Source organism: Petromyzon marinus, chromosome 4 (assembly GCF_048934315.1).
Source record: "Petromyzon marinus isolate PM22_M1 ecotype Great Lakes invasive population chromosome 4, UKy_Petmar_22M1.pri1.0, whole genome shotgun sequence".
In the NCBI taxonomy this organism is placed as follows: domain Eukaryota; kingdom Metazoa; phylum Chordata; class Hyperoartia; order Petromyzontiformes; family Petromyzontidae; genus Petromyzon; species Petromyzon marinus.
In genome coordinates, this window is record NC_133670.1 from 9768087 (window position 1) to 9786989 (window position 18903).

An 18903-nucleotide genomic window follows, 5' to 3' on the forward strand; every position below is an offset into this window, starting at 1 on the left:
GGTTTCCTGATGTTTACAGCCCTGAGCCAGTAATATAAATTCCACATTCCCATAGTGGGAGTGAGTCACTTGACTTAATATACAAAATAGTACTAATTTTATCAACCCCGCAAGATTAAAGGACTGAGTTGATTAGTCACCTAATCAGGATTTGAACCCGTAAACTCACGATCATTGCAACGCGCAGCCAAATATTAATTGAAATATGCCCAGTTTTTTTACATTTGTGAATTTGTTTTGAGATTAAATCTGGATCAACCAAACATTGGTAGCATAGGCAGGCCCACTTTTAGTCTGATGAATGTTCGTTTAACGGGATGAAGGGGCTCAAAAGAGAGGACATGGTCAAGGCTGATAAGACTAGAGGCACTGTGTTGACTGAGAGGCTAAGCATGACGTATTATGCACCCAACAAAATGATGCTGCCCCTCACACAGTTAGGAGGGAAACTTCCATCGGGATTCAAGTCATCCCTGAGTAAACTGGTAAACAGTTAACTACCATTTTATGCAAACACCTCCACCAAATTGTGGCCTTTGTGTATTGTATCTATGATTATATTATACAATGCAATTGTGTATTTGTTCATGATATTTAGATTACTTGTTGGATTTCATTATTAATTTGTTGAGGGGGGTTCATCTCATAATCTTTATTGATCCCTTGGGAAATCAGACGAGCTATGAAGCTTCTCTTCGCATATCAAACAAACAAGATGGATGACTGATTCATTCTGAATTATTTTGAAGTGAGGAGGCTGGGTGGCTGAAGAGACTAAAGCCTAACAGGGCCAGAACTCATGCGATCTTAAATTAAACCCGCCAATGTTGGAGAAACAACAACAACAACGACAACGACAACGACAACAACAACAACAATGTTTCACGTGAGCAAATTTGGAACTTATGAGAGGAGTGTTGAGCTTACAATGAAGAACAATCTTCAGAATTCCGTGAGAGAGCAACCTTCACCTCGTCACAATTTGTGAATGGCTCAGGGGTGTGACGGGGCAGGTGAACGCTCACCGCCAGAAATTCTTTGAGTCGCTCCTCCACGCTGCCCTTGTGAATTGTGAAGAGTGCGGCAGCCAGCTGATTGATAGCTGTAGCCAGGCAGTGGATGTTGTTTAAGTGACCTGTAGGAAGGAGGCAGGATTGTGATGGGGCAGAAAGACAAGCAAAGAAATGTATAAGAATACAAGACAAGCGGTCTTCATCAGGCGGAGAGAAAAGAGGGACCCCCGTTTGTGTTCAACAGGCGGAGAGAAAAGAGAGACCCCGTTTGTGTTCATCAGGTGGAGAGAAAAGAGAGACCCCGTTTGTGTTCATCAGGTGGAGAGAAAAGAGGGACCCCGTTTGTGTTCATCAGGCGGAGAGAAAAGAGAGACCCCGTTTGTGTTCATCAGGCGGAGAGAAAAGAGAGACCTCGCTTGTGTTCATCAGGCGGAGAGAAAAGAGAGACCTCGTTTGTGTTCATCAGGCGGAGAGAAAAGAGAGACCCCGTTTGTGTTCATCAGGCGGAGAGAAAAGAGAGACCCCGTTTGTGTTCATCAGACGGAGAGAAAAGAGAGACCTCGTTTGTGTTCAACAGGCGGAGAGAAAAGAGAGACCCCGTTTGTGTTCATCAGGCGGAGAGAAAAGAGAGACCCCGTTTGTGTTCATCAGGCGGAGAGAAAAGAGAGACCCCGTTTGTGTTCATCAGGCAGAGAGAAAAGAGAGACCCCGTTTGTGTTCATCAGGCGGAGAGAAAAGAGAGACCCCGTTTGTGTTCAACAGGCGGAGAGAAAAGAGGGACCCTGTTTGTGTTCATCAGGCGGAGAGAAAAGAGAGACCCTGCTTGTGTTCATCAGGCAGAGAGAAAAGAGAGACCCCGTTTGTGTTCATCAGGCGGAGAGAAAAGAGAGACCCCGTTTGTGTTCATCAGGCGGAGAGAAAAGAGAGACCCCGTTTGTGTTCATCAGGCGGAGAGAAAAGAGGGACCCTGCTTGTGTTCATCAGGCAGAGAGAAAAGAGAGACCCCGTTTGTGTTCATCAGGCGGAGAGAAAAGAGAGACCCCGTTTGTGTTCATCAGGCGGAGAGAAAAGAGAGACCCCGTTTGTGTTCATCAGGCGGAGAGAAAAGAGGGACCCTGCTTGTGTTCATCAGGCAGAGAGAAAAGAGGGACCCTGCTTGTGTTCATCAGGTGGAGAGAAAAGAGAGACCCCGTTTGTGTTCATCAGGCGGAGAGAAAAGAGAGACCCCGTTTGTGTTCATCAGGCGGAGAGAAAAGAGGGACCCTGCTTGTGTTCATCAGGCAGAGAGAAAAGAGAGACCCCGTTTGTGTTCATCAGGCGGAGAGAAAAGAGGGACCCCGTTTGTGTTCATCAGGCGGAGAGAAAAGAGAGACCCCGTTTGTGTTCATCAGACGGAGAGAAAAGAGAGACCCCGTTTGTGTTCATCAGGCGGAGAGAAAAGAGAGACCCCGTTTGTGTTCATCAGGTGGAGAGAAAAGAGAGACCCCGTTTGTGTTCATCAGGCGGAGAGAAAAGAGAGACCCCGTTTGTGTTCATCAGGCGGAGAGAAAAGAGAGACCCCGTTTGTGTTCATCAGGCGGAGAGAAAAGAGAGACCCCGTTTGTGTTCAACAGGTGGAGAGAAAAGAGAGACCCCGTTTGTGTTCATCAGGCGGAGAGAAAAGAGAGACCCCGTTTGTGTTGCGATCGAAACGTCGTGGGTTTTTTGCTTTTATTATTTTCTATTTTTTAAATAATTTTTAATTCTATTTTTTATTTATATTTTTGGATTTTTTGTTTTCTATTTACGTGACTTTACCGAAAGAACCAGGAATATGAATTCCTGCAAGTCACGAAAGTTTAAAGTCAAAATTTAACCGCCTCTACGGGGAGGGTTTCCACATAAAGGTGTTAAGATGTTAAAACACCAAAGAGAAACCTTTTGCAAGGAATCATGTGTGCATTAACCACACACAGTGGTGAACATGCAAACAAAACCATGCTCTGGTAATATATGTCATTATATAAAAGGAATATATTATACATCTTTTATTTCACTTATATTTTCATCTGTAAAATGTACATGTGCCTTTATTTGAGCAACTCACAGATGACTAAAATGGAAAATCCAGCAAACATAATAATAGGCACCAGAATAGTTAAATTTTGATTTCAAGTTTTCGTGACTGCAGTAATTCATATTCTTAGCTCTTTCGGTAAAGTCACGTTTCGACCATAACACAAACGGTCGACCGTTTGTGTTATGGTCGAAACGTCGTGAGGATTTTTATTGTTTTATATATATTTTATTATTTTATTGTTTCCCTTCAACGTGACTTTACCGAAAGAGCTAAGAATACCAGAATAGTTGTCACTGGGTTATAAGACAATGGCATTGATTGACTTTGGGCCTACAATGGCATAATATCTGAGTTAAGCTATGTTGCAAACGTCAATAATGTTTTGATTTAAAGCTTTCGTGACTGCAGGGATTCATATTCTTGTTTCTTTCGGTAAAGTCACGTAGAAGGGAAACAATAAAATAATAAAAATATAAAACAATAAAATTCTCACGACGTTTCGACTGCAACACAAGCAATTATCATCAGGTGTGAAAACCACAACAAGAAAATCTTCTTGCTTGTGTTGCAGTCGAAACGTCGTGAAATTTTATTGTTTTATATTTTTATTATTTTATTGTTTCCCTTCTACGTGACTTTACCGAAAGAACCAAGAATATGTCAATAATGTTCTTTGTACCGTTTGCATTAATATTTTACATTAATCAGGAGATTAATATTTCTTCTTCGTTGGCGACTAGGTTTTGGTTATATCAGACTCTTTTCATCTTTGGAAGGGGTTGCTGGCTACCTGTCTTTGCATGCTTATACACTCACGTGGAATTCGTATTATAATTATTATACTAGCACCGCTGTGACCCATATCTCCTCCATAAAGTGAGCAAACTGGCTCGGGATCATTTAAAGTGACCGTGCCACAAAATGTAAGCACATGAGAAAAAAATAATGGAGGGGAAACAAAATGCAGCAGAGTTATATGTTTTTGTTGTTTGGCTGGATGCTCCTTGGCTAATTGGTAGCAGCCCATGTATTAGGACGTGTGGCTTGAACAACCCGAAGGCTCACAGGAATTCATCAAGACAGAGGTCAGCGAGGAATCGAGGACAAACATCCTACTGTTGAGGGAGGCAACTAAATAAGACAAGATAATTAACAGCACACGCATATGTGCTTTTTAAACAATGAACAAAGAGTTCTGAAACTGGCAAGAGATTTGGAAGAATTTGTTGGGCATCCTTACAGGCCAAAATCTTTAAGATTCCACGACTGGCCCCATCTCAATGTCCACACACGGACACAGCACAGAGCTTAACAGCTGCAGCACTGCAAGTCTGGCATGGCTAACAAAAGCCATTCAAATTCTTGAACGTATCCCTATAATACAATTTTGTTGTTTCATTATTAAAAAAGATGTTACTATAGATGTTGAAGGAAGAAGAGCTAAATGGGTTGCTACACGGTAGCAAAAACAAACACAAAATATACCAGGCAACAGAATTAAATAACATACAAAAACTTTACAAATAAATATGGCTGGTGGGCCTTTTTCCATTGAATGTGTCCACAAACTGAGTCCGTGCAAAAGAAATGCAGTGAACTCTTAGGGGGAGTTACCTTCCAACCATGGGCTGTACTGGGACGTTTGGACCCCAGCAAGTGCTGGCAGAGACACCGCCACAAAGACCATGAGGAGGCAAGCGATCTTATAATCGTCCTCTGGAGACGTTTCTGTCAACAACAAAAACAATTTACGGTCCGTAACAATGTGGAAGGAAATTTCTATGAGGTCAAAACACTATTTTTAATAAGACATTTCTGAAAATACTTTATATAAACATACACAAACTCCCACACAAAATAATAATAAAAAGTACACATGCTGTTGCTAACCAAACCTTTTCTTTACAACAACAAAAACCCAGCAGTTCAGCAAAGTATCAGAGAGGCGATAAAAATGATTCGAAATAAAATAGTGACTGAAAAAAAACGACACAATCTTACATCAGGATTACTTTCAATTCCCATTTTTGTTCACAAGTGACGTGACAATGGCACTAAATATATTTTCACGGTTTTTGTGAGCGATGCATCTTTAATAATTGAGGTGTATTGTATATATCTTTTTCCCGTATTGTACCATTCTCTATAATTTTTATTTCTCCCCGCATTTGAAAGTTTCATAACCGCCCTCACTGAGAGCTACCTCCTCCCCCCCCCCCCCCAAACCGCTTTGCTTGATGACACTTTATTTTTGCAGGGACGGAAAGTGAGACATAGGAACACATGGATTAGAGAACACACACATTAATGACCGCACCTCCAATTAGCACGGTTGACTATGTACGGTGCGAAAGAAATTCAACATACAACCATTATTCAAACTGTCAAGAAAATTAAGTGGACCTGGGCAGTAAACGTCGCTAGAAGGGACGATAGTTGAAGGTCAAGGATAATGATGGCGTGGCAGCAGAGCAATGGAACGTGTCCGAGAGGACATCTCCTAAGGAAATGGAGTAATTAAATCAGCGTGTGTGCAAATGCTCGGTGGATTATTACATTACAGAATTCTGAGAGATGTTGGGAGCTTGGGAAGGCATTCATCCAGCAGTGGATTGACCATGGCTAATGATTCCTGGGCATCGTGTGGTTGAAAGGTCACATGACGTACAGTGAGATCAGCATCACACCTCATCACATTTGTCTTCTCCTTTATAGTAACAAGTTCGCAATAAAATGATTGCCAATCCAGGGGGTGGCCCTTGCTAGCCACACATAACCAGCCTCCTACTGAAGATCTTCCACAGGAATTAAAACTTAGACCGCTGGGAATGTAACCAATTTTCCTCTATCCATCCTTCCCCACAACGTGCGCAGACATATGCGTGATTATTTGTACGTGCATTTCATGCTTTTGGATTATTAGAAAGGTTGAAATAATTTTCTAATTAAGGAATTACTGCTAATTAAAAACATGTGCACCCCAGCACCACTCTTGGGCTGGCTGTAGGGTCCTTTTGCTCGGGGTGTGATGCAGGGACCGTGAGCCATGGTACATGTTTTACAAAATATGTAATAGGCAGAGTTCTTCTGCACGTATGCATGGAAATGTTTTTTTAATACATTTTAGTTATTTAGATATTGTAATGCATCATAAAAGTGTTCAACATGCAAATATTTGTATTCTTCAATGAGAACAGTTTTGTTGTATTTTTAAGTTATAAGGATTGGATTACATTACTTTGGTTTCACCTTTGACAGAAAACAATACATGCCTAAATATTTATATTTTACAGCCCGATGTCAATCCACTGCTAAAGGCCTCCCCCCCTGTGCCAAGTCAGTCATAGGGGTTGTTTGACCATACTTATCCACGCCAGTCAGCGTACTTATCCACGCTGACTGGCGTGGATAAGTACGGTCAAAAAACCCCTATGCCAAGTCAGTCATAGGGGTTGTTTGACCATACTTATCCACGCCAGTCAGCGTGGGATGGTGGTTGGTGAAGTGGGAGTCGTGGGTGGGGTGACTGGCGTGGATAAGTACGGTCAAAAAACCCCTATGCCAAGTCAGTCATAGGGGTTGTTTGACCATACTTATCCACGCCAGTCAGCGTGGGATGGTGGTTGGTGAAGTGGGAGTCGTGGGTGGGGGCAGGACCGGTTCAGATTTTTCTCGCCACTCAAGTCATTGGGTTCATAGCTTAGGGGACTTCGCATCACTACTTAGACCTCACATGTAAATGTATGAATTCTACAAGTATGCTAGCAATACTGTGGCTTTGCATGATTGCATTTTATATCTGAACATGTGCCACCCATAAAGAGAGGGTACCTAATTGTGTTGTATATTAAAATCATTGCGCCATGTTGAACATATTACAGGTGCTCATTATTCCTGTAAAGCACTCGTACGAGTCGTCTTGTGTGAGTACCTGACATGTCAACATCATCCATGATCTATTCACTTCTGGATAAAGGCCTTTCCAATCCAAGTCATCGCTATGCCTCTCGTTCTCGTAATCACATTGAACGCTGGTCTCTGGGTCCAAAGTGCAGTGCACTGCTGCTGCTACTCCAGCAATCAGAGAGATTAAGTAACAAATAATGGCAATAATTGTATATAGTTTTTTCACGAAAGAACCAAAAGGTAAAGAGAAATAAGAGCTTCACATTTTGGCTGAATACATTTTCTTAAGAAGATGATAAAATAAATCTCCGAGGAAATAAAACAATCACAGTTTCACACAATTCACACATGCACTTGTTCATACAACACAGCATATTAAATTCATGGAACACTCGCTGTTTGACCAAATATGTCCCGTGCAATAATTTACAAACTATAATTATCACGACTCATAATGCTGGATGTAAGAAAGCTGTGGGGTGGATATATATGTACCTTCGTATACCAATTTGTAATAAGATTGTAGTAATTCATATGATGAGATAAAAATCATATAAATGTATGTTGTCTACTCGTATGCCGTTAAGGTAGCCAAAAACAATGGTAAATAGCTGCTGAAGGGACACAAATGGAAAGGACAAACAGTCCATCTAGGGCAGCTATCAGAGAAATAAAATTAAGTGCAGAATAGAGTGCTTTGAGAATATTATATCTGATACTGAAAAGCAACAGATGAATATGCCATAACAACAGTTTGCAGTTCTGCCATGCCATACGGATTGGAAGCATAAATTCAGACAAAGTAAATTAAATAAAAGCTAAAAAGTATGCAAAGCATGCTGGAGAGATGAATGCAAGGGATTGCACTAAGATACAGAAAGGGAAACACATGAATCAGAGAACATAAGCAAATGGAGACCTTGTCGATTATTAATCAAACAAAGTGATTGTGGACAGGACACTTCGCTGGAAGGAATGGTAAGCCAATAGATGTTGTAGGTGAAGGGAGGCCATCTGACGCAAAGATGGGACAATGAGATGAGGTCACAAAAGCAAGACTGGGCTGGATTGTGGCATTTAAAAACAAAACTACTTTTGATTTAAAGCTTTCGTGACTGCAGGGATTCATATTCTTGGTTCTTTCGGTAAAGTCACGTAGAAGGGAAACAATAAAATAAACGGCGTGAGAATTGTATTGTTTAATATTTTTATTATTTTATTGTTTCCCTTCTACGTGACTTTACCGAAAGAACCAAGAATATAAAACTACTTTTATTTGACCAGGTAAGGCCCACTGACCTATATATCTCTTTTTAGAAGCGGCCTGGCCACAAATGATAGCTCAACGAAGTGACTTATCGTGTGGAAACTGATAGCAGCCAAATACTCAAAACGCATGTTTCTAAATGTGAAGTGAAAAACTGGAGGATCCGGAGAAAAATTCATGCGCCACGGGGAGAACATGCAAACTCCAAATATACAACAGGCGTCAGGATCGGGATTGAACCCACGACCTCTTGTACACCAGATGAGTAAGTTAACATCTCACCACCATGGCACCCATGAAGCATGAAATGTCATGAGGCCTTCAGAAATGGGCTGAATGCCTTAATAGGTAATCAAAAGGTGTAGGAAATTTGCCAATTAAGGTCCAAACACTCAAGATTAGTTTAAATTTTCGAAATACAGGACAGTAATCATTTATTTGGTCAATGCTCAATGCATGATATATGTAATGCATTGAAAGCCTTATAAAAGCACATAAAACATATAATGTGAATAGGTACAAATCATGACGTTCTAAATATGTTTAATCACAGTGGGGGATGTACGACCACTCCGATTAAAACGTTTCAAATGTTTGCTTTGTCAGACATATTTCTTCTAAAATATTGGCTTCACGGGAAGAAAAGCAAAGCTATCAAATAGTTTTAACAACTGTTCACAGTGGCTTGCAGCACTTGGGAATCAGTCTACGTGCTCTGCTGACAAACCTCTAATGATGTGTGGATTCTGCAGACATGCTCAAGGAAAGTAATTATCACTGAGCTCTGGGATTCCTCCACCCAGTTTTGGATGCTCCGACCAGCAAACCTCTAGGGTGCTCTGTTTGTTATCTTCACGTTTATTTATTGCTCTGGACACCGCAAGCAGACCGTATTTCTTTACGTATTCCTAGTTCTCACTTTTGCCAGGATTGCTGCATCTGTCCACGAACTTTTTCCTGGAGATTTATTATCCAGTTTTCCCTGATGACCTCGTCAGAATTGGCGTGTTCAAAAGCCAGCATTAGAAAAATCTCATTCGAATTGGAACGCCTTCATTTTCTGTTGTCGTCATATGCTGACAGATTTGTGTGAGACCTCGTCGTATATGTGGCTCAAAATTTTAAGGGTAAAGTAAAGAAAAAGTACAATTTGAAATGAAAAGTACAACTTTTTTTTTACGAGACATTAGCGTCGTTACTAAATGTGACGAATATGTACAAGTATTCATTAAATTGCTTATGAGGTTACACATTTCAAGTTGCTGGTTTTAAAACCTGTGGCACACAAGCTGGACTTGACACAGTCGACTCGTTGACTCTCTCGTGTGCGAAACAAAGGCTTACCTTCACACACGGCTTTTTTAAAGAAAGTTTATTTTTGCCTTGGTGCTAACTCTGACACAACCATTCCTCCCTTTCCCCGTTATACTCTTTGCATTTGTGACCTCAAAACAGACTTCCAGGAGACGCAGGCCACCATGGTCAAAGCATCGTGGCATTTTAAAAACTCAATTTTAAGAACTTAAATCAAATTGGCAGTTGATAAATGTTCTGGTTACCAAAGAGAACATTGCTCAAGCCTAATATATCTCTTCCTCAACACACTCCACTAACTGCTAGTACCCCATAATCAATGTGCTTCAGAGAATAAAAACTAAAACTTACACAGTACTACTCCCAATGCAATGCTGTACATATATGGGTTAGACATTCTCTGTTGATACATTTGTGAGCTGTTAAAAAGCTCTTGAAATAATAAACTAATTTTTTTCCTTCTTCTAAATTTGTGATCCAATCACATCAGAATCATTGTGTTTGACTGTAAAGGAAACGGCGTACAGCAGTACCAATGGGGATGCTGCATAAAGATGGGAACTACATCGACTGATGTCATGTGCTTCATTCATTTCAAGGCTCTGCGAAAGTGATTTGCTGGTAGTGAGCCAAACATGACAGGAAACGGACTTTGTGTAATCGAGATCACTCCAATAATTGTATCAAGCTGTCACTGCCAATAACATTAACTATTTCACATCACTCACTTCACCTTTACTATACACAATGCAGAAAGTTATGCATTTACTTAAGATTTCAGTTTATATGTAAAGATATACGGGTTTTTATATTGAAGACTTGCATTTTGGCATCGGGGAAAATGGACAAACCAGGACCAACTGTTAGATCTATTATGTGTACACACACACAAAAGACAACGATCCCCATTTAGCTTTATACGCTGTCAGAACAACCGATTTTAGGGAGCACCTGTGAAATCTGGAAAGCAGACAGAATGGTATATTCAGAAGACAGTCTGTCTCCTCAGCGATGACGCAATTATGCCACACCAAATGAGTTGACCTTACGGAGGCCCAGACAAGGTGCAACAATCTATGGCTACTGGTGTTGGGCACCACACACAGGCATCTAACCCATGCCTCTGCAAACAGACCACACGGCACGTCAGCCGCTATGCCACTGCTTGTGATGCAGCCTGCGTCCTCTCGACGGTTTGTGAGAAGCTTTGAAGGATGAAGGCCGAAGGGCTTACAAAGAACAGCAAGGAGGGGTCATGGTTGTAGTGTACAGGGTTGTCCAGATGTCTGGTAAAGCTCCCCCCCACCCCTCCCAATTAATTGACCCCTTACATGGTTTTCCTTTGCACATTTATTTATGTTTTAAATAAACCATACTGATTTTTTTTAAGTTTTAGAAAATTAAATGGGGGTCAGAAGACATCTGGACCACCATGTACTGTATTTAATCATGATGTGAAGCTACACCCTCAATTTCCTTCAGGTCAAGGGGTTAGAAACGCTGTAAAAAAAAATCGTCCGGGCTCGCAAGAACCCCGCACGGCCCTCTCGTGGCGCAGGGTCAAAGCGGCATGGCGCTTGCTGGCATCTGGGATCTGGCATGCCCCAATGCAGGGGTTCAGGAACAGGCAAACCTGACACTCATCTCAGGGAAAGGCTTCAGTTGTGTTTGGCAATCTCATCTTGGCAAACTAACATTAAACGTTTTTTTCCAAATACTTGGAACACGAATCACCACATATGAATAATTTAACCGAAAACACATCCTACGTTATTCCGAGTATTTCACCATATCTTATAAGTTTGGAACAATATGGTGTGTACAAAAAGACATTCTGAAGTTAAGAATAGGTCACTGAACTTCCAAGCATTGTGCTAGAGCCTTTTCTATAACCACATCCGAGGAACATCTGCTCGAAAACTATTCAACAAAACAAATAACGGTTTTCCACTTCACACTGACTTCAACAATACATTTTCTATTGGCGGCACTTACACTTATAATAGGTGGTTTATTACTTTAAACATCAAATTATCCCCACGCTCAAACAGGGACTGGCCAGTGATCTTTCCAGTTGTCATTCATGAGCAAGGGGAAATAAACATTTCCACATTCCTTTTGGCAAGGGCCAGCCTTCTTTGAGGATGCACGCTGTCGAATTCCCGCCACACAGTGCCATCTCACCGAGCCGTGCTCTTGTCACTCTGCCTGGAATAATGAAGAGGATGGGCCCCCAGTCGACCCTGGCCACGATTTGAGCACGTGGCTGCTCCTTCAACAAATTATCGACGTCCCAGCCTTTGTATTTATGATCGCATTCACGTGGTTGAGCACATGTTTGCGGTTGTGCTGTATCTACCTCTCAAACGTGGTTTTAAGTTGTTCCCAATGATATTCTTAGTTTTTTTCGGTAAAGTCACGTTGAAGGGAAACAACAAAATAATAAAAAATATATAAAACAATAAAAAAAATTCTCACGACGTTTCGACCATAACTCAAACGGTCGTCTTCAGGTGTGTTGGTTTGCATAAATTTATTTGTTCCCAATGATGTTCGATGCCGAACAACATGCGGCACGAGGTGAAAACACATCAGCTGCCATTGAATTTATATAGATACCATGAAAAAAACCACTTTCAGCTAAATGTCTGCACGCTAGGATGCAAGTGGGCCACACAAAGCTTGGTGGAGTGACATTAAAGAGACCTAACTACCCCAAGACTGCAGGTGTGCCAACGGTGAGCGAGTAAAGATGAGCAAGCGTGAGTGTTTTTACGTAGCAAGATGCTGAGGGGAGCAAGAGGGTGATAAAATCACGTGCGTGGACGAGTGATTGAGCGTTGATAGAAGTGAACGAGTGTGCAAGCGCGCGTGTGTGAACCAACAAACTAGCGCTCAGGTGAACGAGTGAGCGCGCAACTGAAATAGTGGGTAAATGAGCGAACGAACGAGCGAGCGAGCGAGCGAGCGAGCGAGCGTGCGAGGGAGCTTGTGAAGCAAACGAGCGGGCAAGAGAACGGGCGGTTTCGGCAAATGCCCCTGTGCCTGCGCTCTCCGAGATTTGCTGACGCGTGCGTTTTCCACCATCCCCCCGAGCCAAGCTGGTAGGACAGAGGCCAGAGGAGCAGGGCGGCTGGCGCCCCTCGCAGCTGATGTAGTGCTCCCGCAGGAGGGCGGTGCGCGCACTGCGCAAGACGACACCACACAGCCTTCCGTACAAAGCGGCAGCCCGAGCAGCAGCGGCAGCAGCAGCATGAGTGGGGATCAAGCGTAGCCCAGCACCAATAACTGCCTCCGCAATCTGCAATGCGAGCCCTGCAAGGAGTTGCCATCGTGCCCACGGCAACTCCTTGCGACGATCGCGGTGGCACTAGTGAGGGCAGCGTTGTCACGGGAAAAAAATGGAAATACCCCTGAGAAATTTAATTTGGCAGCGTCTGGATTGCTGATTTGATCGCGAGGAAGGTTGAATTGTAAACGTGCTTATTAAGACCATTGAGTGGAATTGAAAGGTAGCAGACAGTGAAGACATCACGGTTGCTCATTCGAAAATTAAGTGGCAATATTCTCACACAATACCACTATTTAGATTTAAAGCTTTCGTGACTGAAGGGATTCATATTCTTAGTTCTTTCGGTAAAGTCACGGAGAAGGCAAACAATAAAATAATAAAAATATAAAACAATAACATTATTACGACGTTTCGACTGCAACACATGCAATCATCATCAGGTGTGAAAACCACAGCAAGAAAATTTGAAAAAAAGGTTTTCACACCTGATGATGATTGCTTGTTGCAGTCGAAACGTCGTGATAATTTTATTGTTTTCTATTTTTATTATTTTATTGTTTCCCTTCTACGTGACTTTACCGAAAGAACCAAGAATATGAATACCACTATTCTTTGCAACTATAAAATTTCCAACTCAACATCTGCTAGCAGTTAGGCACTAAAATCTGCAATATGGACTTTTTTGCAGAGCCGTTACTGAGCTGGGTGGATTATCCTAATGTGCAACTTTGGAGATGTTATCGAGAGAAACTCTGCGTCAGCAGCTCTCCGAAGATTAAGCATGAAAAAAATAGACCTAACTTTTATTACTTATAGACACAAAGGCATACTGTTAAACAACACCCATATTCATTTGGACTGTTTGTATTTGGTAAAATACACTGAGCAGCCAATGGCAGATGCATGCATTCATGGTGACATGAGTATCGGACTTCATAGAGGCTCTTATCACAAACCCAATATAATACGCACAAACTCCATTGCTTGCAAACCATCAGCTGCAAAACATTATACTGTTAGTCATGGTGTTTTTGCCAGTTCATCTTTCCAAAAATTTCGTGAGAAACAATTTTTTTCCATCGCTAAAAGTACACGCACATACGTGCATACAAAAAAAATACCTTTGATATAGTTGGGTGTGAGCACATTGCTACATGATACATTTTTTGTGCTATCAAGATATTTAAATAGCGTACGTGAAATTAAACTTTTCAATTCTTTACAACAATTTAATGCAGCCATTTTACAAGTCGTTTTTTTGTATTCTGTCAATCATAATGATTATCATCACCCATCAAGAACTATCCACTGCTGGATGAAGGCCTCCCCAGGTCATCGTGATCCCTCGTGGTCCAGCAATGCCACAATCCATGCAGATGCAACACTTCAGCTGTTCTCACCATCGCTCCAACTCGATGGCCATTGTATCGTCAGTCTCGACCACTGGCCATCATCCTGTGTAGTGACGCAGCCAACCCAAGTCCATTTACTTTGTTTTTCAACAGTTAATAAGAATGTCTATGATTTGTATACGATGTCTGACCCATGCGTTCTTGTTTCTGTCTCTCAGTGTATTTACAGGCACGCACTTCTCTTAACGCTTTGAGTACTTTTGAACTTTTTGTTCCAAGTTCTTTGGCAGTGTCTATGTTTCCAGTCCATGTCACAGCAGAAAATATGTACCAATTGAAAATATTATTCTTTAAGCACAATGCATTGTTTCTCTTCATTATCAAGTTCCGTTTTCTGAAAGTATTTCAACATGTTCTCGCGCGTATCTCCTCAATCACTTTGATCCCAGTCCACCTTCAATACATGCCCGAGATGTACACACTCTGATGTGGGTTCCAGTTGCATCCCTTCATCAAATATTTTGAATTGTTTAATTACTGTTTGTTCTCCTCACATTTATCTTGAGCCCTTTTCTTTGGCAATTTATGTAAACATTTGCCAATATTAAGTGGAACCAGCTATGCCGGTCAAGGCTGCTCGTGACATTCCAATCTGTTAAGAGCTCATCTTATTGAATCACTCAGCAGAACACCCGCCCATTGCTGCTCCACGTGGAAGGAGCAATTCCAAAAGTAATGTCATTCACACCCTTCACCACAATGCACATTCACGTAAAATCCCGCGAGCACACACGTGCAGCTAATTTGCTGGGCACGGTTGTCTTGCAGGAATAACTTTATGTTTCACTTACAAATAAGCCCGGGATTATTTTCAAAGGTGCACGTCTCAGCTGTTTAAAAAGCGCCTCCGTTATTCGGACTCCGTTGCATTGGTCGGACATGTTTTTGGCAAAATACAAAAGCGAGTTGTCAAGATAGGAACCATGATGCAGGTGTTTGTGTGTTCCTGAACACATTGTTTTCCCAGTGAATTTATGTCAAGTGTGTCCATGGTGCAATGAGAATTGAGTGATGCTTTTCCCTGCTTGGTGGCCTGAAGCTAGTGGTGGGAATTCAGCATACCTATCTATGGCAGGGGCCAGTCTCTCCAAAGGACCAACAGTGATGGTACTTTCGAGAGAAATGGTCATCTAAATAGAAATCCTGAAGGAGCAGAATTCAGCTCTTATTAACCTTAAAATGTGAAAAGGACATCTGTGAACAAAAGCTTCATAGCTCATCGGATTTCTCCAGGAAAAATAATGATTCTGTGGTTTTATATGCCTAAATAATGATAATTCAATTACCCAAGCCAAATGAGATAATTTCCCCAAGATTGAGCCGAGTATGGAGATGCAGCGATGAAATCAGCTCATTTGCAGCTGTTGAGATGGAACGCTAGATTGCAAGACCTCGGTAGATGGTCAGGGCTTGAGGATGCCATTAATACAATTGCGGGATTGAGCATGGCTGAGCATGGTAATTCATAATCTACGGCCCTTTGTGAATATAGTACATTGCTGGATGAATACTCTCCTCACACTGCATTGATCATAAGAGGTTGTTTGATCATTCTAATCAGTGTTGTTGAGTTTTTTTCAGCACAGTTTGCTTCTGTGTAGGACACATACAATACACACAAATCAATAGAGCCACTGGGGGTGTTAGAATGCACCATTATATATGCGTATGCAGAAACAAATAACAACCGATTCTTGGATTGAATCGCCACCTCGAATTGTGCAATTTAATCAAATCGAGACGGGGTTGATCATTACCGGCCTGCTCATGGTGCCCTTGCAGGGATGTATCCGTACATACCAGACAAAGAGCGTGTGTGCATGTACGAGCATGTCTGTGGACACGCATGCATTCATGTACGTGCGCATGTATGAGTGTATGTGCGTTCATGCCTTGTTTAGAGATTTCAGGCAATCCCTGCGGTGCACATTTATGCATCCTGTGTACATTTTGAGTCTATATTTCTTAGGGGTGGGTGAGTATGGGGGTAGACAGGGTGAGGGGATGGGTGAGTAGGGTGGGGGAGTAGCAACACAAGAGGGTGAGATCAACTTCCTTTTACCGGGGCTTTTACACCGCAATTCCCACAGAGTGCGGTGCAAACCCTCACTCAACATTTGTCTACCGCTCAACATCAACGAGGAGAGAGAGAGAGACGCACCTCCCTTCTGCGAGGAGAGCGCCATGACCAGAGCTGGGTCGACCTCGCACACGAGGCCCGCTGCCGACGACAGCTCGTACACACTCATGGCCACCTGGGTGCGGAGGGGAGGGGTGTTTCGTCATTCGAACTTAGTCGGCAATACCTGCGTCGTTGTTAACTTGCGGTGTCGCCGATCGCGATTGCATCAAGCGAACCAAGGTTACGTTGAACAATGTCACGCTTTGTTGCGTTGTTGATTTTTGTTCAAAGCGCCCAACCATGCATCAGGACGTTTGCGAGTGACAAATCCTGGTCTGTGGTCGACTATGCCCATAAAGTCTCCGAGGTCAATACGATCATCATCTTGTGGTAAATGACGAGTCGTGGGTCACAACAGAGACTGAATCCTGTCTTAGGATTGTAAATGCGGAGATGATTGCCACACACAATTGACCAGGGAGATAACTTGACTTTGTCGCATATTATTATTTTATTATTAATAAGCTTGCTTTCCCAGGAAAGTCTCAGCAATTTTGGATATAATTACACACTGATTTGCTGGTGTGATTTCATTTGAATGGTGATAATGAAAATAAGTTCATACCTTGATGTCCGTCTCTCGAGGAATGTGGTCCTTAAAGTCCTTTATTGAGCCCAAAAGAAATGGAATATGATTGGACAATACCTGAGAAAGACAAAAACGTGATTGTGCAAAATGGATTCAACTTACAACCTTTCACAATAAATTAGAAACATACCTGACTTTGACTATTACGTCAAAATTGTGTTCATTTATACGACTACTTCCACTGATGATCTCTTTAATATGTATACAGTATCTCAGATTCATAGCAATTATAGTTTGTAGCACTCTACCAAATCACTGATCAATGCCTCCCCATGCTGTATCAGTTATGGGGTTTATTTGACCATTTTTCGCCAAAGTGGTTAGTTCACGTTGATGAACGGGTCTACTAGCCGGTTACGGATCAGATTTCACTTACCACTGATGTTAGCCATGGTTGGGAATTTAACTCGGGTCGCCAGGTTCATAGTGCGGCGCGTGCTAATGACTTTGCCACCTCAGATTCACAACTGCTTAAAATTCCAAATCTGATTGTCTCAGACCCTCTGAACTAAAAATAAATAAATCTGTTTTTGGCTACAAATCACTCCTAGCGGTCTCCATGTTCTCATTTGCACTCATGGGCATGAGCACTGAAGCATTTACCTCGAGTTAATTGGACCCAAATTTACAGGCACGCATGATGGAAAATCATGGCAGTGGACAATGGCGCAATATAATAAGTGTCACACACATTGCTAAAGAGTCTTTTGTGTCCTTGCTGAGTCTTGCACGGTGGCATCACCGAGTAGTGCCCAGAATATGCGTGGCTTGTGGCTCCATGCAAAAAGTAGCACGGGGTTGAATAGGGCAGTGCATAATGCGGGTAAATGTGGGTTTGATTGGTAAAATTATGCAATGGCACCACTTACATCATTCAGAGCCTCCTGTGCCAGTGCACGAAAAGAAAGAATCATCCCAATAATGGTCATCCGCTTGAGGAGGCTGTCGACAGCTGCAGGAGAAATCACAGGCATTTAAGAAAAGTCTGAATGCGAAGTTGGTTTTCACGAGCGTAAAAACACTTTTCTGTCAGACTACCTACCACTGTCTTTGGCTGGCCCAGTGCTCATCCAAACCACGCCACTACAGGAAGGATGCCGACAATGAAGGAGGCCTCCAGAGACACCAAATTTCACAGAGGGTGAGCGCCACTGCTTCGATTTCATTGCTCAGAAATTCCTACGGTAAAATAAGCCGAAATCAGGCCCACAGAAAGCCAACGTTGGGCCCAAGACAAAATCGAGTGGCAGTCTCCTTCCATGCAATTTGGGGCTTCCCCCTTTCAAACTCTAGTTATTCTCACATGCCCTCCCCCCTCCCCTCAACGTGACCCTGTTACCTTTCATGCATCTAAACGACCCTATAGCCATCCACATACAACTTACGATTTCGTAGATGATCATATGCACTACAGCCTATCAATGAGCCTTTATTGTGATATATTAATCTCTGGGGTTCTTACATTACTTTCATTCGTCCTGCCGACTTGATACCTGAACATCTGACCTCAGTTGTTATCCTAAATCAGTAAGAGCTAAGGGACAGTTTTTACTTCGCTTAACTTGTTAAAACTTTATGCAGACTTTTATGAGTATTAACAGTCCCAAAGCATCTTCATAAAAAGAGAATTATACAGACATATCCGATCACAGTGCCAAACCTAACTGAGTCCAGTAGCATTGGTATTAAAACCCCACAGAGATATAATCCTACTTGTCGGCGTTTTATTTGCGGGAATTTTTCGTACACGTTATTAATTTACTTATTTTCCTAGCCTTTCCGGCTTACCCTGATTTCCGACTGTATCAAATCCAGCTTTGAGAGCCTTTACTATATTTCATTTATGTGTGAACATTTATTAAATATGTC

The 18903-nt window shown here is 42.1% G+C and overlaps 1 protein-coding gene across 1 annotated transcript in view; it reads right to left on the reverse strand.

Moving 5' to 3' along the window:
- The window catches only part of LOC116938752 (nck-associated protein 1), a 130165-nt gene that overhangs the window by 4902 nt on the left and 106360 nt on the right, over positions 1-18903 (reverse strand). The window contains exons 25-29 of the mRNA XM_032946334.2: positions 17904-17986; positions 17011-17091; positions 16425-16518; positions 4687-4800; positions 1026-1135 (exon numbers count right to left, since the gene is read on the reverse strand). Of these exons, the coding sequence (XP_032802225.1) occupies positions 1026-1135; positions 4687-4800; positions 16425-16518; positions 17011-17091; positions 17904-17986 (482 nt within the window). The remainder of the gene's footprint in view (positions 1-1025; positions 1136-4686; positions 4801-16424; positions 16519-17010; positions 17092-17903; positions 17987-18903) is intronic.